The sequence below is a fragment of the Loxodonta africana genome, chromosome 21, assembly GCF_030014295.1.
Source record: "Loxodonta africana isolate mLoxAfr1 chromosome 21, mLoxAfr1.hap2, whole genome shotgun sequence".
Lineage (NCBI taxonomy): Eukaryota > Metazoa > Chordata > Mammalia > Proboscidea > Elephantidae > Loxodonta > Loxodonta africana.
Window position 1 is genome coordinate 61,421,235 of NC_087362.1, and position 27,306 is coordinate 61,448,540.

The 27,306-nt window shown below is 43.6% G+C and overlaps 1 protein-coding gene across 2 annotated transcripts in view; it reads left to right on the forward strand.

Moving 5' to 3' along the window:
• The window catches only part of LOC100673502 (liver carboxylesterase 1-like), a 42,363-nt gene that overhangs the window by 11,173 nt on the left and 3,884 nt on the right, over window positions 1–27,306 (forward strand). For both annotated transcript variants that reach the window (XM_064274017.1, XM_064274018.1), the window contains exons 4-11: window positions 9,297–9,430; window positions 9,960–10,113; window positions 17,368–17,472; window positions 19,700–19,804; window positions 22,631–22,669; window positions 24,317–24,457; window positions 25,350–25,430; window positions 25,706–25,853. In XM_064274017.1, the coding sequence (XP_064130087.1) occupies window positions 9,297–9,430; window positions 9,960–10,113; window positions 17,368–17,472; window positions 19,700–19,804; window positions 22,631–22,669; window positions 24,317–24,457; window positions 25,350–25,430; window positions 25,706–25,853 (907 nt within the window). The remainder of the gene's footprint in view (window positions 1–9,296; window positions 9,431–9,959; window positions 10,114–17,367; window positions 17,473–19,699; window positions 19,805–22,630; window positions 22,670–24,316; window positions 24,458–25,349; window positions 25,431–25,705; window positions 25,854–27,306) is intronic.

Here is a 27,306-nt window from a genome sequence, read left to right on the forward strand (position 1 = left end):
GTCTTCCTTATAGACGTATGCATATTATCTTATCACTGACAGCGTAGTACTTCAGGATAGATCTTGAAACGCTCTTTTTGACGATGAATGCAACATCATTCCTCTTCAAGTTGTCATTCCCAGCAGAGTAGACTATATGATTGTTTGATTCAAAATGGCCAATACCGTCCATTTCAACTCACCAATGCCTAGGATATCAATGTTTATGCATTCCATTTCATTTTTGATGATTTCCAATTTTCCTAGATTCATCCTTCATACATTCCAGGTTCCGATTATTAATGGATGTTTGCAGCTGTTTCTTCTCATTTGGAGTCATGCCACATCAGCAAATGAAGGTCCTGAAAGGTTTACTCCAACCATGTCATTAAGGTCGACTCTACTTTGAGGAGGCAGCTCTTCCCCAGTCATCTTTTGAGTGTTTTCCAACCTGGTGGGCTCATCTTCCAGCACTACATCAGACAATGTTCTGCTGCTATTCATAAAGATTTCACTGGCTAATGCTTTTCAGAAGTAGAATGCCGAGTCCTTCCTCCTAGTCTGTCTTAGTCTGGAAGCTCAGCTGAAATCTATCCTCCATGGGTGACCCTGCTGGTATCTGAATACCAGTGGCATAGCTTCAAGTATCGCAGTAACACGCAAGCCCCCACACTATAGCAAGCTCACAGACACGAGGGGGAAATAATCACATAGGAATATTAAATGACCCACATACAGCCTTTATCTCAGCATCAGGCTAAGAACACAAAGCAAGTGCTCATTAAACATCAGTTAGAGTTGAAAGGAAGATCTCACTCCTATCCAAACAGTGGGCTTACTGCACCATGGTCATTGGCTACATTGTACTGGGGAGCTCAGCATCTGAACTCTGGAGCCAGACTGCCTCAGGTCAAGTCCTGCTTCTGTCACTTACTAGCTGTGTGACATTGAACAAGTTACATGTCTCAGTTTTCCTGTCTGTTAAATGGGATAATATTAGTACCTACCTCATGGATGGCTTTTTTTTTTTTTTAATTTTTCTTGTGCTTTAAGTGAAAGTTTACAAATCAAGTCAGTCTCTCATACAAAAATTTATACACACCTTGCTATATACTCCTAATTGCTCTCCCTCTAATGAGACAGTACACTTATTCCCTCCACTCTCTCTTTTCTAGTCCATTCGGCCAGCTTCTGACCCCTTCCGCCCTCCCATCTCCCCTCCAGACAGGAGATACCAACATAGTCTCTTTTGTCTGCTTGATCCAAGAAGCTCACTCTTCACCACTATCATTTTCTATCCCATTGTCCAGTCCAATCCCTGTCTGAAGAGCTGGCTTTGGGAATGGTTCCTGTCTTGGGCTAACAGAAGGTCTGGGGTCCATGACCTCTGGGGTCCCTCTAGTCTCAGTCACACCATTAAGTCTGGTCTTTTTATGAGAATTTGAGGTCTGCATCCCACTGCTCTCCTGCTCCCTCAGGGGTTCTCTGTTGTGTTCCCTGTCAGAGCAGTCATCGGTTGTAGCCGGGCACTATCAAGTTCTTCTGGTCTCAGGCTGATGTAGTCTCTGGTTTATGTGGCCCTTTCTGTCTCTTGGGCTCATAATTACCTTGTGTCTTTCGTGTTCTTCATTCTCCTCTGTTCCAGGTGGGTTGAGACTAATTGACGCCACTTAGATGGCTGCTTGCTAGCATTTAAGACCCCAGATGCCACTCTCCTAAGTGGGATGCAGAATGTTATCTTAATAGATTTATTTTGCCAATTGATTTAGATATCCCCTGAAACCATGGCCCCCAAACCTCCGCCCCTGCTACACTGGCCTTCGAAGAGTTCAGTTTATTCAAGAGACTTCTTTGCTTTTGGTTTAGTCCAGTTGTGCCGACTTCTCCTGTATTGTGTTTTGTCTTTCCATTTACCTAAAATAGTTCTTATCTACTATCTAATTAGTAAAATCCCCTCTCCCTCCCTCCCTCACCCCTCTAGAACCATCAGAGAATATTTTCTTCTCTGTTTAAACTATTTCTTGAGTTCTTATAATAGTGGTCTTATACAATATTTGTCCTTTTGCAACTGACTGATTTCACTCAGCATCATGCCTTCCAGATTCCTCCATGTTTAGGAAATGTTTCGTGGATTCATCATTGTTCTCCATCAATGCGTAGTATTCCATTGTGTGAACATACCGTAATTTATTTATCCGTTCACTCATTGATGAGCACCTTGGCTGCTCCCATCTTTTTGCTATTCTAAACAGAGCTGCAGTGAACATGGGTATGCATATATCTGTTCGTGTAGAGGCTCTTATTTCTCTAGGATATATTCCGAGGAGTGGGATTGCTGGTAGTTCTATTTCTAGCTTTTCAAGGAAGCGCCAAATTGATTTCCAAAGTGGTTGTACCATTTTACATTCCCACCAGCAGTGTATAAGTGTACAGTCTCTCCACAGCCTCTCCAACATTTATTATTTTGTGTTTTTTGGATTAATGCCAGCCTTGTTAGAGTGAGATGGAATCTCATTGTAGTTTTGATTTGCATTTCTCTAATGGCTAATGATCGTCAGCATTTCCTCATGTTTCTGTTTGCCACCTGAATTCCTTCTTTAGTGAAGTGACTGTTCATATCCTTTGCCCATTTTTTAATTGGTTTGTCTTTTTGTAGTTGAGTTTTTGCAGTATCATGTAGATTTTAGAGATCAGGCGCTGATCGGAAATGTCATAGCTAAAAACTTTTTCCCAGTCCGTAGGCAATCTTTTTACTCTTTTGGTGAAGTCTTTGGATGAGCTCAGGTGTTTGATTTTTAGGCGCTCCCAGTTTTCTAGTTTCTCTTCAGTATTGTTATAATGTTTTGTATAATGTTTATGCCATGTGTTAGGGCTCCTGGCATTGTCCCTCTTTTTTCTTCCATAATCTTTATTGTTTTAGATTTTATATTTAGGCCTTTGATCCATTTAGAATTAGTTTTTGTGGATGGTGTGAGTCATGGGTCTTGTTTCATTTTTTTTGCAGAAGGATGTCCAGTTATGCCAGCACCATTTGTTAAAGAGACTGTCTTTTCCCCATTTAACTGACTTTGGGCCTTTGTCAAATATCAGGTGCTCATATGTGGATGGATTTATGTCTGGAGTCTCAATTCTGTTCCATTGGTCCATGTGTCTGTTGTTGTACCAGAACCAGGATGTTTTGACTACTGTGGTGGTGTAATAGGTTCTAAAATCAGGTAGAGTGAGGCCTCCCACTTTGTTCTTCTTTTTCAGTAATACTTTACTCATTCGGGGCCTCTTTCCTTTCCGTATGAAGTTGGCGATTTGTTTCTCCATCTCATTAAAAAATGTCGTTGGAATTTGTATGGGAATTGCATTGTATCTATAGATCGTTTTTGGTAGAATAGACATTTTTATAATGTTAAGTCTGCCTATCCATAAACAAGGTATGTTTTTCCAGTTATGTAGGTCTCTTTTGGTTTCTTGCATTAGTGTCTTGTACTTTTACATCTCGGGTAAGATTTATTCCTAAGTGTTTTATCTTCTTGGGAGCTACTGTAAATTGTATTGATTTGATGATTTCCTCCTAGATGTTCTTTTTGTTGGTGTAGAGGAATCCAACCGATTTTTGGATGTCTATCTTATATCCTGATACTCTGCTGAACTCTTCTATTACTTTCAGTAGTTTTCTTGGGGATTCTTTAGGGTTTTCTGTGTATGAGATCATGTCATCTGCAAATAGAGATACTTCTTCCCTGCCAATCTGGATGCCCTTTAATTTCTTCATCTAGCCTGATTGCTCTGACTAGGACGTCCAGCACAATGTTGAATAAGAGTGGTGATAAGGGCATCCCTGTGTGGTTCCCAATCTCCAGGGGAATGCTTTCAGACTCTCTTCATTCAGGATGACATTGGCTGTTGGCTTTGTATAAATGTCCTTTATTATCTTGAGGAATTTTCCTTCTATTCCTCTTTTACAAAGAGTTTCAATGTTGAACTTTGTCAAATTACTTTTCTGCATTGATTGGTAAAATCATGTGATTCTTGTCTTTTGTTTTATTTATATGATGGATTACATCATTTGTTTTTCTAATGCTGAACCATCCCTGTATACCTGATATGAATCCCACTTGATCATGGTGATAAGTTGTTGAATTCTATTGGCTAGAATTTTGTTGAGGATTTTTGCATCTAAGTTCATGATGGGTATAGGTCTACAATTCTCTTTTTTTGTGGTGTCTTTACCTCGTTATGATGTCAGGGTTATGCTGGCTTCATAGAATGAGTTTGGGAGTATTCTATCCTTTTCTATGTTCTGAAATACCTTTAGTAGTAATGGTGTTAATTCTTCCCTGAAAGTTTGGTAGAACTCTGCAGTGAAACCATCCAGGTCAAGGCTTTTTTTTGTTGGGAGTTTTTTGATTACCTTTTCAATCTCTTCTTTTGTTATGAGTCTGTTTAGTTGATCTACCTCTGTTTGTGTTAGTTTAGGTAGGTAGTGTGTTTCTAGGAATTCATTCGTTTCATCTTGGTTTTCCAATTTGTTAGAGTACAATTTTTCCTTGTAATTTGATATGATTCTTTTCATTTCACTTGAGTCTGTTGTAATATCGCCCACCTCATTTCTTGTTTTGTTTACTTGCTTCCTCTTCTGTTTCTCTTTTGTCAGTTTGGCCAATGGTTTATCAATTTTGTTAATTTTTTTCAAAGAACCAGCTTTTGGTCTTGTTAACTCTTTCAGTTGTTTTTCTGTTTTCTATTTCATTTAGTTCTGCTCTAATTTTTTATTGTTTGCTTTCTTCTTGTGCCTGAAGGTTTCTTTTGATGATCTCTTTCTATCTGTTCAAGTTGTTGGGATAATTCTTTGATTTGGGCCATTTTTTGTTTTTGTACATGTGCATTTATTGATATAAATTGACCTCTGAGCACTGCTTTCGCTGTGTCCCAAAGGTTCTGACAGGAAGTATTTTCATTCTCATTGGAGTCTATGAATTTCTTTATTCCATCCTTAACGTCTTCTGTAACCTAGTCTTTCTGAGCAGGGTATTGTTCAGTTTTCAAGGGTTTGATTTTTTTTTTTCCCCCTCTTTTTCTGTTATTGTTTTCTACTTTTATGGCCTTATGGTCAGAGAAGATGCTTTGTAATATTTTGATGTTTTGGATTCTGCTAAGGCTTGTTTATGACCTCATATATGGTCTATTCTAGTGAAATGCTCCATGTGCACTAGGAAACAAAGTATACTTGGCTGCTGTTGGGAGGAGTGTTCTGTATATGTCTATAAGTTCGTGTTGATTGCTTGTAGTATTTAGTTCTTCTGTGTCTTTATTGAGCTTCTTTCTGGGTGTCCTGTCCTTCACCAAAAGTGGTGTGTTGAAGTCTCCTCCTATAATTGTGGAGCTATCTATCTCACTTTTCAATGCTGATAGAGTTTGTTTTATGTATCTTGGAGCCCTGTCATTGGGAGTGTAGATATTTAATATGGTTATATTCTCCTGGTATGTTGTCCCTTTAATCATTATGTAGTGTCCTGTCTTATCCTTTGTGGTGGATTTAACTTTAAAGACTATTTTGTCAGAAATTAATATTGTCACTCCTGCTCTTTTTTGGTTATTGTTTGCTTGATATATTTTTTTCCATCCTTTGAGTTTTAGTTTGTTTGTGTCTCTAAGCCTAAGGTGTGTCCCTTGTAGGCAACATATAGACAGATCGTGTTTTTTTATCCATTCTGCCACTCTGTCTCTTTATTGGTGCATTTAGTCCGTTAACATTCAGAATAATTATGTATAGGTATGAGTTTAGTTCTGTCATTTTGACATCTTTTTTGTGTGTTGTTGACAGATTCTATTTCCCACTTAATTTTTTGTGGTGAGCAGTTTTTATACTGCCCTTTCCTCTTCTTCATTTTTGCTTTTTTTTTTTCTGCCAAGTCTGTATTTTTTTCTTTTTATTTTGATGAGTAGGATAGTTAGTCTCCTTTGTGGTTACCTTAATATTTACCCCTATTTTTCTAAGTTTAAACCTATCTTTTATTTCTTTATATTGCCTTGTCTTCCTCTCCATATGAAAGACCTATGACTACATTTCTTAGTCCCTCTTTGTTATTTTAATGTTGTCTTTTTTTACATAATGACATCACTGTTTCCCTGTCTTGTTTTTTTTTTTTTTTTTTTGTCTTGATTTGTTTTTGTGATTTCCCTTTCTGGGTTAACATCTGATTGCTCTGTCCAGTGTTCTAGCCTTGGAATGATACTGATATTATTGATTTTCTAACCAAAGAACTCCGTTTAGTATTTCTTGTAGATTTGATTTTCTTTTTACAAATTCCCTAAACTTCTGTTTATCTGGAAATATCCTAATTTCACCTTCATATTTGAGAGATAGTTTTGCTGAATATATGATTCTTGGCTGGCAATTTTTTTCCCTCTATGCTTTATATAGGCCATCACATTGCCTTCTTGCCTGCATGGGTTCTGCCGAGTAGTCTGAGCTTATTCCTATCGACTGTCCTTTGTAGGTGATTTTTCATTTATCACTAGCTGCTCTTGAAATTCTCTTTATCTTTGGTTTTGGCAAATTTGACTATAATATGCCTTGGTGACTTTCTTTTAACATCTACCTTATATGGAGTTCGATAAGCATCTTGGATTGATGTCTTTTCATCTTTCACGATATCAGGGAAGTTTACTGACAACAATTATTCAACAATTCTCTCTGTACTTTCTGTTATCCTTCCCTGTTCTGGCATTCCAATCACTCGTAGGTTATTTCTCTTGATAGAGTCCCTCATCATTCCTATGTTTCCTTCATTAAAAAAAAATTCTTTTATCTGAATTTTCTTCAAATATATTGGTGCCAAGTGCTTTATCTTCAAGGTCACCAATTCTGCCTTCCACTTGCTTGATCCTGCTCCTCTGACTTTCTACTGAGTTGTCTAATTCTGTAATTTTATTGTTAATCTTCTGAATTTCTGATTGCTGTCTCTCTATGGATTCTTGGAGCTTATTCAATTTTTCATGTTCTCGAATAACCTTTTTAATTTCTTCAACTCTTTTATCTGTATGTTCCTTGGCTTGTTCTGCATATTGCCTGATCTCCTTCCTAATGTCTTCAAGAGTTCTGTATATTAATGTTTTGAATTCTGCGTCCAGTAATTCCAGGAAGCCACCTTCATCCAGAAGATCCTTTGATTCTCTGTTTTGAGAGTTAGTTGAAGCAATCATGGTCTGTTTCTTTATGTGATTTGGTATTGACTGTTGTCTCTGAGCCATCTGTAAGTTATTGTGTTAGTTTATTTTATGTTTGCGTACTCTATCATAGTTTCTTGGTTTGTTTTCTTTTGTTTTGATGTGCCCAAATGGGTTGCTTGAGTGATCTAGCTTGATTATTTTCGCCTTTGGAGCTCTGATGTCCTGTCACCAGATGGCTAGAGCTGTTATCAGGTATATGAGCTTATGAGTCCACTCACTTGTGTGGATTCAGCTCAGGTGTCCAGGTAGCTGGTTATCAATGTGTGTTACACTTTCTGACCTACAGTCTTAGAGAAGCAGGTGTGTTTGGTGTAGGTACCAGTATCTGGTTGCAGCAGGGGATCACACTCTGAACAGGGCAGGGGGTTGAGAATTTTCCCCTGAGTGTCTCTGAGGAAAGCACATTCCCTAGATCGTACAGGTGGGTGGGTTCTGCAGACAGACCATGGGCACCCAAGGCTTTTCGTTGTAAGATCTGGGAAGTACCAGTTATTCTTGGACCTCTGTTGTGAATGGCTGGGTGACCTGAGTGGAGCCACCAGTCCTTAGGCCCCTGATGTGGGTATGTGAGGAGCCTGCTTAATAGGCAAAGCAGTGTCAAATATCAAACATGCACCTCTCCACCACACAGCTTAAACAGTTGCAGTCCGCCAAGAAGGTCCTATTCTCCTGAAATAGGCCCACAGAGGTCCATGCAGGGGGGAAGTTATTCAAAGTCCATGGAGTGTTTATGCCTGGACAGGAGCCGCTTTTGTCCTGATCTCCCCATGTTAGTGGAGCTGGCAAATTATCTTTTCCCCTGGTGTGAATGTATTCCTTCTCCAAGCCCAGGAGCATGGCTTGGGGTGCTCAAATGGGCCTGTCTCAGGCCTAGGGAAATCAGCAGCCCTGAAGCTGGCTTGGGCTCCGGGGGCGTGGTTAAATATACGCAAATACTTAGCTTTTGCCGAGAGTGCTGTTCTTCTCTGGTTCTAGAGGTGTTAGTAGGCTGTGCAGCTGGCTGCTTCTCCCTAAGGAAGCTGCGGCTGGATGCTACCACCAGCCCGCCACATCCTCTCCTGTGAGTTGTGCCTGAGGGATTCCAGTGATTCAACTCCAGGAAGTCTTCTCCACTTCTGAACCATCTCTTTCTCCTCATGCTACTCAGTCCGTTTTCTAACTTTGCCATTGATGTTCAGGGCCCCTAGCTTGTCATAAAAACAATTGTTTCACTTGATTTTTCAGGTCTTTGTTGTAAGCGGGATAGCTGGAATCACCTGGCTATTCAGGCATCTTGGCCCCACCTCATGGGTGGTTGAATGAACATGAAATGATTTGAAGTGCTTAAAACAGTACCTGGCACATAAGTGTGTGTTATAAAAGTGTGTCTTCTTTTTATGGACAATAGTATTATTTTAGCCACTCCCACTTCTCCCCAGTTATGTGAATTCTTTTAATTCAAGAACCATAAGCTGTGAATGGTTATGTCCACTTTCATCCTCAATTCTTAGCACAGTCCCTGGCACATGGCAGGGTCTCAGCTTGAAAGAGGCTGATTTTGGGCTGGGCTTTGGAGGGTTGCTGGGGTTTGGGGATTCAGAGGATGCAGAGGGAAGGAGGCAAGGCATGTTAGGAAGAGATATCATCAGGGACATGTGCTACTCTTGGGATAATCATTTGCTCTGGGGGAGAAGTTCCATTCCTCACAGAAGAGCTAAGTCAGGCAAAGCTGAAATACAAAAGCTGCTCCGTGCAGTGTCTGCTGAGCTGGTTGTGAGGTCCAGGCATGAGGACAATGAAAGTGTTGGGGAAAACATGACACCCTTGGCCTGTGCTGCTCCCACTGAAAGCATGAGGAGCCTTGGAGTTCAGGTGAGACTTGATGTGCTAACGAGGACAGTGGGGGCAGCCAGGATACACTGAGTGGGGTGGTGGCTTCAGCTTCATTGGGAGAATGGGAGATAAGGCTCCAGCCTTGCTGGGGACTGCGGGCTTTGAGCAATGGCCTCCTTTGTTTGTGACCAAGAGGTTGATGGCCAAAGCAAACAACCTCTAGAGGTTCCTTCTAGTTCTGCTTCCTATAACCAACATGGTTGCTTCCTCCTGTCCAGGTAATGGTATGGATCCATGGAGGTGGTCTGATGGTGGGCGGGGCATCAATGTACGATGGGCTAGCCTTGTCTGCCCATGAAGACGTGGTGGTGGTGACCATTCAGTATCGCCTGGGGATCTGGGGATTCTTCAGGTAAGAGACTGGATTCTTCCATCTGCACACTGGTCCTCAAATAAGGGTGCTAGGACCTAGCTCTGACGAGGTCAGCCTCCAAGGAGACCTTTGCTAAGCTCCTTAGTGAGACATTCAAGTTCCTCCTCCCTTCACCTTCTCATTCCTTGGAGCCACCTATGCTGTCCTCTCTGCCTAGAGCACCTACTATACCTACCAAGTTCCTGTTCATCCTATAAGAGCCACCCCAAATGTTACCTCCTCTTAAATATTCATCTCAGTACTTTGTACATTCCTCTATTATGACAGTTAACCTGCAGCACAGCAGTTAAGGGTTGACAAATAAATGTTTGCCAAATGGATAAATGTGGAGTCCTAAACGGAACAATGTGACAGAAGGGGAAGGTGGTTAAAGACCCCTGTGTCAGGGATGTGGAAGCCCAGTCTTATACTGGAAGGCCCAGCTGGAGCCCCCCACCCCATCTACAGTCCTGAGAGCCTTTGCTGTGACATCTCTGTCCCCGCCCCCACCCTCTTCTCTCACTCACAGCACTGGGGATGAGCACAGCCCAGGGAACTGGGGTCTCTTGGACCAGGTGGCTGCACTGCACTGGGTCCAGGAGAACATTGCCAACTTTGGAGGGAACCCAGGCTCAGTGACCATCTTTGGAGAGTCTGCAGGAGGTGCAAGTGTCTCTGTTCTTGTAAGTGACCCCAGCACCAGGCCTGACACCCAGCCGTGATGCTCATGAGTCCCTTGGAAACCAGCCAGTTGAGTCAAGGCCACCTTTTATTAAAGCCTGGATTCAGAGCTAACCCTACTCACTGCCAAACATCATAGAGTAAAGAGCTAATATGTAAACTCTCCTCAGCCTCGAGGGAGCTTAAAGGTCAGCTTTGCACACTGGGACCATATGAGTAAATCTCCAGATGAAGCCTATAGCCATGACATTCTCTTTGTCTAGCCTGGTCGAGCTCTTTCTCTCTTTCCCAACCATTGTAATGTTAAGGCTTGCCTCACTTTTCTTGGGAAGCGGTGGTGAGTATAAATTATGCATAAGAGGAGGCGAGGACAAGAGTAAGGTGGAGTTTCACGGTTTGGCTTGAAACAGATCCACATACACATCAAGAGGAAGCAGAGCTAGAAAGGGTGGAACCTCCTCTGAGATGGTCTGATGGCTTTACCATGCCAGAAAGGGTGGACAACTGTCTCTGGTCTGAGGGATGGAAGTGTGCTGGGGGAGGAAACCTGGGGGAGGTGGGCAAGAGAGACAAGGGATGTGAAGAGGAAACAGGGTGGGATTGGCCAAGGTTGTGAGACATAGACAGAATCTAGGCTGGGCTATCTGAATCAACTTGGCTGGGCTATGATTTTCAGTGTTTTGGCGGTTGAATAATGTTGTGATCACTTCCTTATTGAGGTTTGATACATGATCACCTCCATGATGGAATCTGCTGTGAGTAGCCTATCAGCTGAAAGGGAGCTTCCTTGAGCTGTGTCCTGCATCGAATATAAGTGGACATTCTGGCAAGGCTTGGGTGCTTTTTGCTCATGCTGGATCCTGTAGCTGGCTAGTGTTCATCTGACCTCTGGTTCTTGGGACATGAGCTAGTAGTTTACCTGTGGTTTTGCCTGCTGATCTTGGGATTCATCCATCTTCACAGCCAGGGAGCAAGAGCCCTGTCCTCTTACCTGCCGATCTTGGGATCTCCAGCCCCTGCGGCTACATGAATTAGGAGAAGCCTCTATCTTGGCACATGGACTTGGGACACTCCAGCCTCTACAACCTTATAAGCCATTTCCTTGACATAAATCTCTGTATATATATTTATACACTTTACTGGTTTTGTTTCTCTGGAGAACCCAGCCTGAGACATTTGGTACTGAGAGTGAGTCTAGGGAAACAAAATTGAAAGGAAGAGTTTTCTAAATTGATTCTCAAGTCTGGTTAGTTGTAAAGATGTTGATGACTCTGTTTCCAGTAGTAAAGAGGGCACTACTAATCCACGGCATAAGGTGGCAATCCAAATATGCAATCCAAATAGATCAGATATCAGTGAAAGATGAGGCTCTGAGTGATTGTGTGTGTGACACCTTTCTACAATTTAGTCAGAATGAGAAGTATAAGGAAGCTAGTTGGTTGGTCCTACTTTCACTAGGCATACTGGCGAAAGAGATGCTATCAGGGCATCAGATCCACAGCTCAAGTGCTGCATAAATGACCTGAAAGTTTTCACTTGTGCTTTGAAAGAAACTCTTATTTCTTGTAGTAACAGAGCTGATATTGATGAAAACCAAACCCACAGTCTTATTGTAAGAATGGCTGAATTACAACACCAGCTCAACTGCCAACCTCGAGAAGTGTCTAAAGTTAAAGTGAGGGCACTGATTGGGAAGCAATGGGATCCTGAAACTTGGGATGGGTACATATCTGCAGATAATCAGCAAGCTGGAGACATCAAGCCCCTAAATTCTGTCAAATCACTCCCGACAACAGAACCAGCCCTGTTACTCTTTTCTGAAGAGATTACTACATGTTTGTCTGCTAAACCGCCTTGCCCAGTAAAACCATTAGCCCCTCCACTCTGATCTAATGATATTAGCTCAGCTGCCTCTAAAGAGCCGTGATCTGAGTCATTGCCTGGGCACATGCTTTACAAAATGATTCTGAATGTCCTCAAAACACTTCCCACTACCAATTTTGGCTTCTGGACATATACTAGACTTAAGTCCCAGTGAGCCTTAAAAGGTGAAGTAAGAAGTGTGACCCAGGAGGAGGTACGCTACACTCCAAAAGAACTGCTGGACTTTTCTAATATGTACAGAGACCTGGGTAATATGTGTGGGAATGGGTAACAAGGGTGTAGTATAATTGTGGAAGCAACGTGAAGGTGGATCAGTCTGAGTTTATTGACTTGGGTCCACTAAGCACAATATTTCAACTCAAGAAGTTAGGAAAGTATCTAATAGTTTATTTGGCTGGGTTGCTGAAGCATGGATTACGTGGTGGCCTACAATAAATCAGCTTGAAGTACCACACCTGCCTTGGTATACTAATGGACAATGAATTCAGTCAGAGTAGTCTGACTTATACGGACTTATCATGTTGACTACTTAGTCATGGTGTTCCTAGGAGTGAAATAGATAGGAAATCTACTAAATATTTATTTGACCTGTATAAACAGATGAATTCTAGGTCGGGTGAACACCAGCCTAACTTGAATCACCCAAAAGAGAGTCAGGGTCCCTCAATCAATTCCCAGACATGCGTGAATTTAAAGACCCACAACCCCTTGAATGAAAGGGAGGCCAGGTCCCCTTGAGGAAGGACTCCAATACACTGCCAAAAATTTATACTCTCAATCTCTCTCCCAGCCTTCCAAAGGGATCTATGACCTTTCACAAGAGTGACTGTTCATTGGGGAAAAGAAAATATTCAGACTTTTGGGGATTACTGGATATAGACACTAATTCCAGGAAACCCAAAACATCACTGTGGCCCACCAGTCGGTGTGGGGGCATGTGGAAGTCAGGTTGTTAATGGAGTCTTGGCTCACATCCATCTCACAGTAGGTCCAGCGTGTCCCTGAACCCATCCCATAGTGATTTCCCAAGTTCCAGAATGCATAATTGGAATAGATATACTCGGCAACTGGCTGAATCCCCACATTGGATCCCTGACAAATGGAGTAAGGGTTATAATGGTGGAAAAAGCCAAGTGGAAGCCATTAGAACTGCCCTTACCTAGGAAAACAGTAAACTGAAAGCAATACTGCATCCCTGGAGGGATTGCAGAGATTACTACCACCATGAAGGACTTGAAGGATGCAAAGCTGGTGATTCCTACCACACCCCCATTCAACTCACCTATTTGGCCTGTACAAAAAACAGATGGATCTTGGAGAATGACAGTGGATTATCGAAAACCTAACCAGGTAGTGACTCCAATTGCAGCTGCTGCTCCAGATTAATTTTCTCATGGCTTGAGCAAATAAATGCATCTCCTGGTACCTGGTATGCAGCTATTGATCTGGCTAATGCCTTTTTCTCCATACTTGCTTTTGAGGGAGCATTAGAAGCAGTTGGCTTTCAGCTGGCAAAGCCAGCAATACACCTTCAGTTGTCTACCTCAGGGTTGCATTGCCTCTCCTGCCTTATGTCATAATTTAGTCTGAAGGGACCTTGAGTGCCTTTCCCTTCCACAAGACATCACACTGGTCCATTACATTGATGACAGTATGCTGATTCAACCTATTCAGGAAGAAGTGTCAAAGACTCTGGACTTACTGGTAAAACATTTGCATGCTAGATTGTGGGAAATTAATCCCACAAAGATTCAGGCACTTTCCACCTCAGTGAAGTTTCTAGGGGTCCAGTGGTGTGAAGCATGTCAAGATATTCCTTCTAAAGTGAAGGATATGTTATTGCATCTGGCTCCTCCCACAACTAAAAGGAGGTGCAACACCTAGTGGACCTCTTTGGATTTCAGAGGCAACATATTCCTAATTTGAGTGTGCTACTCTGGCCTATATATCAAGTGAATTGAAAAATTGCTAGTTTTGAGTGGGGTCCAGAACAGCAGAAGGCTCTACGAAAAGTTCAGGCTGCTGTGCAGGCTGCTCTGCCACTTGGACCATATGACCCACCTGATCCAATGGTGCTTAAAGTGTCAGTGGCAGATAGTGCCATTCATTGAGGTGATCATCCAGGAACCTAGTGGCCGCTGATTACATTGGGCCACTTCAGTTATAGAAAGTGTAGTGTTTTGTTCTTACTAAAATAGACACTTACTCTGGATATGGATTTGCCTTCTCTGCAAACAATGCTTCTTCCAAAACTACAAGCCATGGACTTAAAAATGCCTTGTCCACTGTCATGGTATCCCACACAGCATTGCCTTGGATTAAGGGACTCACTTCACAGCAAAAGAAGTGTGACAGTGGGTCTGTGCTCATGGAATTCAGTGGTCCTACTATGTTCCCCATCACCTTGAAGCAGCTGACTTGATAGAATGATGGATTGGCCTTCTAAAGATGCAGTTATGGTTCCAGCTAGGTGGCAATACCTTGCAAGGTTGGGGCAGTGTTCTCCAGGAGGCTGTATATGCTCTAAAGCAGCATCCAAGATATGGTGCTGTTTCTCCCATAGCCAGATTCATAGGTCCAGGAATCAAGGGGTAGAAATGGGAATGACACCACTCGCTATTACCCTAGTGACCCATTCACAAGATTTTTGCTTCCTGTTCCCCGACCTTATGCTCTGCAGGACTAGTGGTCTTAGTTCCAAAAGGAGGAATGCTCCCACCTAGAGACACATCATTTGATTCCATTGAACTGGAAGCTAAGAATGCCACCTGGCCACTTTGAGCTCCTTATGACTCTGGTCCAACAGGCAAAGAAGTTACCATACTGGCTGGTGTAATTGATCTTGATTGCCAAGAGGAAATTGGGTGGGTATTAGGTAATGCAGGTAAAGAAGAGTATGTCTGGAATGCAGGAGATCCCTTAGGGTGTCTGTCGGTACTACCATGTCCTGTGATTTTAAAGTCAATGGAAAACTACAGCAACTGAATTCTGACATGACTACTAATAGTCCAGACCATTCAGGAATGAAGGTTTGGGTCACCCCACCAAGCACAGAAGCACAACCAGCTAAGGTACTTGCTGAGGCCAAGGGAATACGGAATGGGTGATGGAAGACGGAAGCTCTAAGTATCAGTTACAGCCACATGACCAGTTGCAGAAATGAGGACTGTAATTGTTGTGAGTATTTCTGCTTTGTATATGTGCACCAAATATTTTTGTTTTCTTCACTTTTAAAATATAAGATGTAAACAGGGCTAGTGCATTTTTGGGTGTATGTGTGTTCATTGTATTATCTTAGGTGCAAATATGACTTATAATTGTCTTTATTCATAGATTATGTATGGTTTAAGGAGATGTGTACAGGTGTCATGGTGACAAGGGGTTGAATGTGATGTTAAGATGTGTGTCAACTTGGCTGGGCCATGATTCTCAATGTTTTGGGACTTGCATAATGTTGTGATCACTTCCCTGTTGAGATGTGATATGTGGTCACCCCCATGATAGGATCTGCTGTGAGTAACCAATCAGTTGAAAGGGAGTTTCCTTGAGCCTGTGGCCTGCATCAGATATAAGTGGACATCCTGGCAAGGCTTGGGGGCTTTTTGGTCATGCTGGGTCCTGCCACTGGCTCCTGTTCATGTGACCTCCTATTCTGGGGACTTGAGCTAGCAGCTTACCTGTGGTTTTGCCTGCCAATCTTGGGATTCATCGATCTTCGCAGACTGTGAGCAGGAGCCCTGCTCTCTGAAATGCTGATCTTGGATTTTCCAGTCCCTGTGGCTGTGTGAATCAGGAGAAGCCTCTATCTTGGCACATGGACTTGGGACATCCAGTCTCTACATGGTGTGAGGTATTTCCTTGATATAAATCTGTCTGTAATATATATTTATACACTTTACTGGTTTTGCTTCTCTAGAGAGCCCACCCTAAGACACAAGGTGTCTGCTGGTGTGGGAATACGGCTGGGGAGACACTGAGAGAAGCTAAGGTGGAAAACTAGATCAGAAGGTGCTGGGAGCTGTGAGAAACCTTCCAGCTGCCTGACAGTTGAGCAGAGGGTCAGTGCTATTACCATGTTTTTAAAATGTGCATTGGCTTCATACAGTGAGGGAAATCTTTATATTTTTAAAGTGGAGAAAAAGGAAAAGTATAAGTAAGCCCAAAGAAGGAAAAAGACATCCACAGTTGCACTACCCAGGGATATTCAACATTAACATTTTGACATGTATTTTTCTAGTATTTTCTCCATGATTCATTTAATCAGTCAATCAATCTGTCTGTCTGTCTATCTATCCATCTGCCTATCTATCTAAAGGAGTCCCTTGAGTACACAAACAGGTAATGTGCTTGATTGCTATCTGAAAGGTTGGCAGTTTGAGTGAGTCCACTCAGAGTTACCTCAGAAGACAGGCCTGGTGATCTGCTTTTGAAAAATCAACCACCAAAAACCCTACAGAGGACGGTTCTACTCTGACACACATGGGATCTCCACGAGTCAGAACTGACTTGGTGGCAACTGGTACTGGTGTCTGTCAAAAAACCTTCCTTAACATGTCAATATAAGTACCTCCCTAAGCATTAAATATTCCACCATAATGTTATTCTTAAGGAGCCCTGGTGACACAGTGGCTAAGCACTTGGCTGCTAGCTGAAAGGTCAGTGGTTCGAACCCGCCAGCCGTGCTGCGGGAGAAAGATGTGGTCATCTGCTTTGGTAAAGATCACAGCCTTGGAAACCCTGTGGGGCAATTCTATTCTGTTCTATAGGATCACTATGAGTCAGAATCAACTTGACGGCACACAAAAACAGCATTAAATATTCTTCCACAATAACGTTTTTGTGTTTGCATAGTCATTCATGGTAATAATGCAAATTAACTTACTTAACCAATGTCATAATATTGGACACTTGGGTTATTTCCAATGTTGGGTAAAAATATCCTCATACAACTTTTTATGCCTCCTTGATCAATTAGCTTAAGATAAATTCTGAGTTATGGAAATGCTAACTAAGAAATGTGTATTTAAAGTTTGTTGGGGATATGCCAAGGTGTTCTTCAGAGTACTTTTGGTTGTTGATAATAAAGATGTACCATACGCTTCCTATCCAGCCCTCATGCTGTGTTCCTGATCCACCCCGCTAAGCTTGTCTTGTGGAAGCCAGGCCCCTGGGTCAGTCTAGGAGAAGAGCCCAGGGCAGATGAGGAGCTATTATGTCCACCGAGTCCTCTAACATGCTCCTGAAGTCCTCGAGTTGTCCCCAGAGGAATGTGCCAGGGCAGAGCTGTGAATGGAGGTAGCTCTGGAAGAACAGATGTGTCATTGACCCCTCCCTGTGAGCATAAACTCTCCTCCTCTCCACTCCCCTCACAGGTTTTATCTCCTCTGGCCAAGAACCTCTTCCACAGGGCCATTTCCGAGAGTGGCGTGGCCCTCTCTATTGGTTTGGTCAAGAATGAAAGCAGGTCGGCAGCTGAGGTAGGTCTCACTTTGGACATCTGCCTGAACCTGCCTGGTCTCCTGGAATCTCAGGGGTCTTTCTTGCCAAGGACTCAACTTACGTTGTCGAAGAATTATGGAAGCGAGAATGGCTAAGTAGGACAGACAACAAGACACCTTGCTCAAGGTATTAGTTTGCTAGTGCTGCCTTCACAAAAAATGCCACAAGCCGGTGATATTAAAGAACATGCATTTACTGTCTGACAGCTTTGGAGACCAGAAGTCTGAATTCAGGGCATTAGCAGGGCCAGTTGTTCTCTGCCAAGTCTAAGGGAAGATTCTTGTCTCTTTCTGCTTTGGTAGATCCTTGACATTCCTGGGCTTGGACATGCAGCTATCTCTGTTGTCATCCTCTCTTTGTCATCTACTTCTCCCTGTGCCATTTAACTTATTCCATAACAGATCCATACTGAGTGCTGAGTATGTACCAGGCACTGTACCAGGCTCTGGGGAGCCAGTGCACACTCACCATGGCCCCATTATCATGGAGTCCGCCTTCTATCCATCTCCTTCTTCTCCTCTGGTTACATTTTGCTTCCAGTTCACATGACCACTCCACCTGCTCCTGAGTTTTAAGAATTTCCTTTTGATTTCAGCAAGTAGTCAGGCTTTCTCCTCTGCTTTAGAGCTTTCATCATTTTCATACTAGAAGTGCTCAGCCCCAATACCAGATCATTTACGAAAGAAATTCTCTGTCCCAGGTTTGCTTGGATGCCTATTCTTGGTCCCATTCATTGTAGTTAGGAGGGTGGACAACTTATACGAACGTGGCTTTCAGGAGCTATTATGGGAGCTCCGTGGCCCAGAAGAAGGAACCATTCTCAGAAAAGTTGGGGGCAAAGGTGTGCTGGATAGACCAGTCCAACTCGAAGATAGGCTGAAGCAAGTCTCTCCTTTAGCGGAATCTTTTTTTTACCTTTTTTTACTTTTGAAGAGGGAAAAAGCTCCTGGGCTTGTGTCACTAGCTCTCCAAGCAGTGATCTGAGCCCCTCAGCTTGTCTTAGAGTCTTGCCCATTGTTTGTTTATTTTTTATGACCCATGAGCTGATAATGATTTTTATATTTTTAAGTAATTGAAAAAAATCAAAAGAACAATATTTCACAACCTGTGAAAATTATATGAAATTCAAATTTCAGTGTCCATAAATAAAGTTTTGTTGGAATACTGCCACACCCATTCATTTGCATATTGTCTTGTTTAACTTTGAAGCAACATCTGCTATGCATTGGGACAGATGCCAGGCTATTTTCCTTTAGGCCTCAGAGTTAAATGATATTCTGTAGTTTCTGAAGTGCCTTCACGTGAGTCATCTTAACTGGACCTCCCGTAGTTCTGCACATGTTTTAATATGTGTTGGTGCCCTTCTGAGCCCTTTCAGGTATTAAGATAGGCCAGTCATTATCCCCATCTATGGGTGGAGAAGCTGAGGAGCCTTCGTGGCACATAGGTTAAGTGCTTGGCTGCTAACTGAAAGGTCGTCACTTTGAACCCACCAGCCACTCCATCAACAAAGACCTGGGAATCTGCTCCCATAAAGATTACAGCCTAAAAAACCTTATAGGGCAGTTCTACTCTGTCATGTAAGGCCACTATGTGTCAAAATCAGCTGAATGTCACACAACAACAACAACACCATAGTTGTAGAAACTGACAACAGAGAAGTTAAGTGACTTGTCCAAGGTCAAATGTAAGTCAAATGTAAGTGGCAGAGCTGAAATATGAATTCAGGCAATATTATTGAGAGTTGGTGCTCTTAACCACCACTCCACACTGACTCTCTTTAGACATTCAGCTTTGAGATCATTATGCCCTTTTAAACGGACATAAGGTAACTGAGGAGCCCCTGGGTGGTGAAAATGGTTAAGCACTCAGAAGAAGGCCTGGTGATCTCCTTTTGAAAGATCAGAGCCGTTGAAAACCTTATGAAGCACAGCCTTACTCTGAAACACATGGAGTTGCCATGAGTTGTAATTGGCTTGAGGACAACTGGTTCTGGTTAAGGTAACAGACAGAGAGAATGTGTAATTCGCTCAAATCACAAATCAAATTAATAACAGAGGCAAGACTAGGACCCAGGGCCCACACCATCTGGGTTTTTTCTACTATCATATGCTACCTTAAGAAATAGGGTAAAACGTTCTGTCTACATTGTTTGAGGGAAGGGATAGCACTCTTGAATTCTGCTGTAACCTGTTATCGCCACAGAAATTTGCTATCTTGGCTGGGTGTAAAACCACCACCTCTGCTGTCATGGTTCACTGCCTGCGCCAGAAGACAGAGGAGGAACTCTTGGAGACATCGCTGAAGATGGTAGGTGCATTCATTCTAGTGGCCACATAAGTCCCACCCTTTAAACTTGGCCCCAGGCTTTATCATTTCAGCTGCCACCTTTACCTGAAAAATCTACCTGGACAGTTTCTTTTCTCTCGGGAGCAGCGTTAGCCTAAGGATCTCAATAAGTAATTTCTTCTATCCTTTTTTATTGTGAAATATATCAAATGTCAGAAAAGTAAAATAACATTAATGAAGAATTCTGTGTAAATCCCCCAGTTCTATCAAAACTTGTTATTTTGCCATCCTCGTTTTCAGATATATTTTTAAGAAATTAACCATTACAGATTTGGCTGAAAATGCCTGGACATCCCTTTCTAGTTCCATTCTCCTCCTTCCTTCTCAGAGGAAACCACCATTCTGAACTTCAGGGGCAAGGTTATTAAGAACAAAGGTTGCCACAATTTATCTTGGTTAATTTAGAAACTACCTAAATTATAACTCAGTAGTAGCCCAGTTTTCTAGATTTCCTGAGACCCTGCCTCAACTGTGATTCTAGGGTAGCCATTCATCCACCCACCGATCTGTCCATTTATCATTTTACCATCTATCTACTCAACTACAAATCTATCCAATCCATCAATATCGCTTCACCAATCTAATATCAGTCAATCCACTAATCCATCAATAACATTACATCCATCTATTATCAATCCATCCAGCATCCATTCATCATCCATCCACCATATATCTTCACTCCAAAAACCAGTGATTCCTCTGTCCACCAGTTACCGTCCTTCTATCCAGTCATTTGTTCAACTCATACATACTCCATGGATTGACCAACCCCTTCCATCCATTCATGCATCCATCCATTCATCTATCCATCCATGCATCCATCCATTCATCTATCCATCCATGCTAACTCTATGGAGGGTGTCAGAGTCGATGATGCAGACAAGGAACTGTCCAAGGAAAAACACACCCATCTTTAACTGTGGTGGGAGTACAGAGGGGGAAGCCTTCATTTTAACTAGCAGGGATGCTTCAAATAGAAGGTGGCATTTGCAGATTGGTGGATGGCTATGGCATCTGTCATCTCAGAGAAGCTACAGCAGAGCATACACCTCAGAGAATACAGGCCTTAAAGCCAAGCTATTCCCCTTGTGGTGAGCTCCAAAGTAGCCTGAGCCTTTGGACTTTCAGTCTGGACCCTGGCCTCCCGAGGATACTCCCAGGATTTCCCAGGGGCAGGCATAGAGCACTGGACTCTGCATGTATCCCCATGGGTTGAGGCCAGTGTGGTTTCTGGGCTTGGATCCTGGTGTCTCAACCCCTAATAAGGTGACCAAAGTGTTCAAAGAATTAACACACAAGTATTTTCTCATGCCTGGAAAGAGACAAATATTGTAACAATTCTTCACGAGGCACAAAGGACCCTGCTTATAAGGGGAGAGTTGGTGACTTTGGGAAAACCCAGAGAACCTAAGAGTCTTAAAATCTCCTTTTGGGACTTTCTGTGATCATTTGGAAGTGCTTTCCATGATTATTCACTATCCCCAATATAAACACACACACACACACACACACACACACACCCCTGGCTGCTGGAGCTACAATTCAGAATGGAGAGACCCTTACTGGTCACTTCCTGCATACTTGTCAGGCATATTTGCTGCAGTGTAATGTAACATTCAATGCAATTTTGATGACCACACACCAAAGATAATTGGGGGGGGGTGGGGACGGGTTTCAGTGAGCTTGTATGAGTGAGGAATTTTTAGTGCAAGGTGAGAAAACTCATCTCAAACTGTCTCAAGCCAAAAAAAAAGGGAATGTGTTGTAACAGAATCTTCAGGTGACTGAAAGGAGTAGGTAGTTTCAGACACAGCTGGATCCTGGTGCTCAAATGATATTACGGGGAGTCTCTCTGTCTCTGGAGGTGCAGTGGTTGAGAGTTCGGCTGCTAACCAAAAAGGACTGCAGTTCAAATCCACCAGCCACTTCTTGGGAACTTATGGGACAATTTTTCTCTGTCCTATAAGGTCACTACGAGTCAGAATCACCTCAACGACAGTGAGTTTCCTTTGGTTTTTTTTTTATCTGTCTCTACCTCTCAGCTTCCTATGCTCAGTGCTGGCTTCACTCTGAGGCAGTTTTGTCCCCTGGGGGATTAAAGAAAACAATGGCACTCTAAACGTACACTTTAGCAGTTTAGAAACCCTACTGGAAAGAGATGACTATTTCCCAATAATTCCCTCAGAAGTTTTGGGGTAAAATGACATGAGCAAGTACCATTCCTGAAATAATCATTGTGATCAGGGAGACAGAGCACCTCAGGTCAAATATACATTTCTGACCAAAGGGGTGAGAGTGGGGAAGAGGAAAGTCCCCAAAGGAAAATTGGGGTGCTAGATAGTAAACCGTGGTGGCACAGTTGTTAAGAACTACAACTGCTAACCAAAAGGTCAGCAATTCAAATCCACCAGTTACTTCTTGGAAACCTTATAGGGCAGTTTTACTCTGTCCTTTTTATAGGGTCAATATGGGTCAGAAATGACTTGACTGCAACAGGTTTGGTTTTGGTCTCCAAGAGAAGGGGAAATAGATGCAGGGCAGGGTGGCACAAACAAGAGATGTCCAGCGACTCTAGATTGGGGACCCCAGAAGTTGTCCTTGCCTTGTTCCTGCCGTCCCCTCCCCCTGTCCTATACCAGGGGAGCCAGGGTCCAGCCCACTTCCTCATGGCCCAGCCAGGGTGGCACCTAGAAGGACAGCTCGTTACCTCCAGGGCTGAGCTAACAAAAGATCAGCTTCTTTCCCAGGAAGGCTTCTCATTCACGGCCTCTGCCTTTGTCTTCACAGAAATTCCTCAGTCTTGATTTACTTGGAGACCCCAGAGAGGTAAGGGCCTTCGTTTTTTTAATTACAACTTTCAAGCCTTGCACTTTAATCTCCAGTGAAATCTGGATGAAAGAATCCTCCTTTCTGTGGATTCACAGTAACTCCTTGTGTTTATATTACCAAGGCCCAGAGAGGGGCAGTGACTGGCCTAGGTAACACAGCCAGGAGGGCCAGAGGCAGGACTGGAGCCCATTTCCCAGACTCCCAGTGCAGTGCTCCTAGTCATCCGTTCTGTGCCATACGGACCCAGTCTAACCTTCTCTTGCTTATATTTCCTGCTCCCCAAAATGCCCCTTTGGGTGGAGGCTGAGCTAGAATCTTCCTCCATGGGGTGGCAGAGATGTTACCTGGATAAAGAGTTTCTTCAGGAACCTTCACTGAGGAGCCCAAATCTTCTCCTGAGAGGCCAAGGTTGGTTGGCTGTGCAAGCTGCACTCTTTACAGGGCCTCAGGGAGGGAGCCAAGGGTCTCAGTCCTGGGTGCACCCTCCTCCCAGCCACACAGCCTGGATACTTTAGCCACATCCTCCCCATCTCCTTCTTCATCTGCCACCTTTCAACAGGTTACCAGCTTCTGGTGACATTGCCTCTGTACCATCTTACAATCCTGTCCTCTCTGCCCCCTCCCTGGGTGATGTCCTGAAGAATCAATTGGATTTATTCAGTCTCTCAGTGATTATTTAATAAGCACTTACTATGTGCCAGGATCTGATTTAGAAACTGGGGCCAGAGCACCAAAACAGGCCAAAAAAGACAAAATTCCCTACTCTCTTAGAACCTAACATTCTGGTTGGGGGGATTACAATAAACAAAGTGTGTGGTGTGTTTGATGGAAGTCAGTATTATGGAGAAAAATAAAGCAAGAAATTGGGGTAGAACCTGCCAGTGCATATGTCCCTGGTTTGAATTTTAAGTAGAAGTTTAGGGAATGGCTCATTGAGAAGGTGATATTTGAGCCAAGTTCTGGAGGAGGTGAGGAAGCCAGTTCTCAGGAGAACTGGAGGAACAGTGTTCAAGGCACAGGGAATAGCTTCTGCAAAGGCCCAGGGCACAAGGTTAGTGTAACTTGAGTGGATCAGAGAGGGGACAGACTAGGCTTCAGGATAAAGAGGTAATGGGAGGTGGGGGCGTGGCCATTTAAAGCATTTAGATTTTGATTCAAATCAAGATGAGAACCCATTGGAGGGTTTTGAACACAGGGGTAACATAACCTTAGATTTCACAAAGGGTCTCTTTGGCTGCTATGTTGAAAATAAACTGTAGGGAAGGGACACGGGCAGATGAGGTGAGCCCAAATCGAGGCTGTTACATTGCTGTACATAATCCAGGCAAGACATGATGGCAGCTTGACCTAGGGTAGTAGTAGTGCAGTGTGGTAAGAAGGGATGGGAGTGTGGATATTTTTGAAGGAATAGCATACAGGATTTGCTGACAGACTGAATGTAGGTGTGAGAAAAAGAGGAGTGCCCCTGAGCTTGTTTGTTTATTTTCGCCTGAGCAAGGCAATGCACATAGCCCACACAGCACAACCACGTGCACCCACTCTGGGAGCAGTAATTACGTCGTCCTAAGAGAAGCCGAAGTTGGTCACCCCCTCTCCACCACTGACTGTGCCCAGCTCTGGTCTCACTACTCTGTTCTCTTCCAGAGCTATCCCTTCCTGCCCATTGTGGTTGATGGGATGCTGTTGCCAAAGACACCTGAAGAGATTATGGCAGAAAAGAAATTCAACACCATCCCCTACATTGTTGGAATCAACAAGCAAGAGTTTGGCTGGCTTCCTCCAAAAGTGAGAAAGCGGACACATGTTAGACTCTACCCCACAACCATCTCAAGTTAGGATGAGCTCTTCATTCTCCAAGGCCCTCTTTGAGTCGAGGCTGCTGGTTGCCTTCGGCATGAGTTGACATTTCCATGAAAATCTTCTCTGAGATGGTCAAATGGGTGGTGCTGCCCATGGCAACCCCTCCCCCAAACACTGTGTCCTTCCAATCAATGAACCCTGAAACGTCGATGCTGGGAGGGCCTGTAGAGATAATAATGGTTCATGTGGGAAAACCAAAGCCTGGAATGGGGATGGAGCTCGGGAGTTAAGAAGAGCTAAGCCTCAGGCCCAGGGCCCCCACCTAAGGCTTGGTGCTTTCATATTTTCTCTGTAAGTCTCTGCACATGCTCTTAGTAATCTAATTGGAAAGATTCAGAGAAAGCTGCTGTCTTGTGAGTTAAAATTGACTTCTAAAAGGGAAGAAGGACTTTCCCCTCAGAAGGATTTCAGAGGTTATCCCAAAGGACCAAAGCCCTAAAGGCAGGAGTCGGGGCTTCCTCAGACATCTGAGGCAGGCCTGTGTCATCTGCTCCACAGTCCTCTACTTCAACACTACCTGGCTTCAGCCTTCCCTTCTGACTCACTGAGCACTGGGGGGATTCTAGCCTGGTAAATGTCACAGTAGGCTGCAAAGAATTGGGGCAACTTCTGCAAAACATTTTTCATCCTCCTGTACTCCTTGAGTTCCTGAACATAAGTCCATTTGATTTATTGATTTTGTCCAACTTATCGAAGCCCATGCTCATCAAAGCATGGCAAAGTAAGAGCCTCTTCAGTCTGTGTTTGTTTCCTTGGTTGTTTCTTCCTATTAATTCTCAATGATTCACAGCTGTGTAATCATTTTTTTTTTTAACAGTTGATGGGCTACCCACTCTCTGAAGGTAAACTGGACCAGAAGACAGCTGCATCGCTCTTGTGGAAGTCCTACCCCCTTGTTGTAAGAGTCCAGTGAATCATGGGAAGTGGCTGAGACCCCAAAAGGGGAAGGAACTTGCCAAAACCATATAGCACTTAAATGGCAGATCAAAGACTAAGACCTGAGGGTTCTGCCCCCATTTTCCTGCCTTTCCCACCTTGCTGCCCTGGATGAGAGCTGCAAAGAGCTTGATTGGTGTCCTATTAATGCAAGCTTTCCTCACTGGGTGGAGAAGCCACGTCGGCTCACCTGGGGGTGGGCAGCTGGTGGTCACTTTTCACTCTTGATCCATTCAGGCCATCGCTGAGGAACTGACTCCGGTGACCACTGAGAAGTACTTAGGTGGGACAGATGACTCTGTCAAAAAGAAAGACCTGTTCCTGGACATGCTTGGAGATGCAGCACTTGGTGTCCCATCTGTGATTGTGGCACGTCGTCACAGGGGTGAGTGCCAGAGGCTGGACAGGAGAGGGGATGCTGTCCACCTCCAGATCCTTTGTCCTTCCCAGCCCCCGCACCCCCAGCATAGACAGATATATTGCAACTGCCGAGAGTTCAATCTCAATGTTTGATTCCATTTGACCTGGAGTGAGGTACTGTTCTGTTTTGGTTTCTGCCAGAAGCCAACTCTAAGAAAAGAATCTGAGTGCTAGTACTTTATGTGAGAGGTGATCCCAGAAAACACCAGTAGGAACGTGAGGAGGCGACCAAGGAGAAGAAAGGAAGCCAATCAATGATGCATTGTTCAGCAGTATCCACTGTGGACAACTGGCACTGGGAACTCTGGGAAACAAGAAGAGGACTTGCCTTAGGGTCATCCCATCTCAGCAGCAAGGAAGCTTGGGTACTTACTACAAACTCCCACTAGCCATTGGTTGTTCCCAATGGGTTTTTAATTTCCTGGCACTTTGACCTGTTGCATGAAGGGACAGAGTAGTCTCCAGTGGCCAAAGACCCCAGGCAAATAGTTATGGATGCTAGAGGTAGATGTCAGGCTGGCATGTCCAGAAATGGAGGATATGGGTGGGAGTACTGACAGCATCTGCTCCGAGTGTTCCTTACTAGAAGTCATGATGATATGGGAGCTGGAGAGCAAATATTGGAAGGTACATCTTGGTCAGAACTACCTGCAAACTACTTTGTTAATTGATGGAGCTGGGGGAAGATTGGGAGCCAAGCATAGGGTCAGGGAGGTTGTCAGAGACCAAGAAAACCAAAAGGAATGAGCAGTGTGATGTGTGGGAGGAGGCAGTCTGCAGGATGTCAGGATCAGTGGCAGGATTTTGTCCATCCCATCATGTGCCTGTGACAAGCTGAGGGCCAGGGTAGGGTCCTCCATGGTATCTTCCAACCTCACCTTCCCCAAAGCTGAGTAGGTGGGATGTGAGGTTAACGATGGAGGAGCTCACCTAGGTAGTAGATGGATGTTTCCTCCTAGATGCCATTTTGAGGTCCTTACTGGACTTCGCCTTTTCTACAAACTTCAGTAACTCATTCTCCTCATGTGCAAGCTAACAAATGTTTCCTTGGTCCCTCTTTCTCTAACCCTGCTGGAAGGGTTTTTAAATTCAGGACTTTATGAGCATGATCAAAACTACCTATAGCATGGAATAGGCTACCTAATACTGAACTACTTTGTGCCCAAGCACACCTCACAGCCATAATGTACAGGTGCTAACTACCTACCCTTTCTTCCTCACTAGGGTCCTGATGAAACCCTTTAGCTGGGGGCCACCTGGGATCAAATCTGTTTTTTTCATAAATTTGGTTTAGCCTCCTGCAACTTGTCTGACCTGTGGTGTCCCCTTCTGCATCTTCTGCTAGTCTCATCCATCCCAGGATATTACATGACATTGAGTTTAGGGGCTTTTTATTATTTCATTCCTATATTTATGTC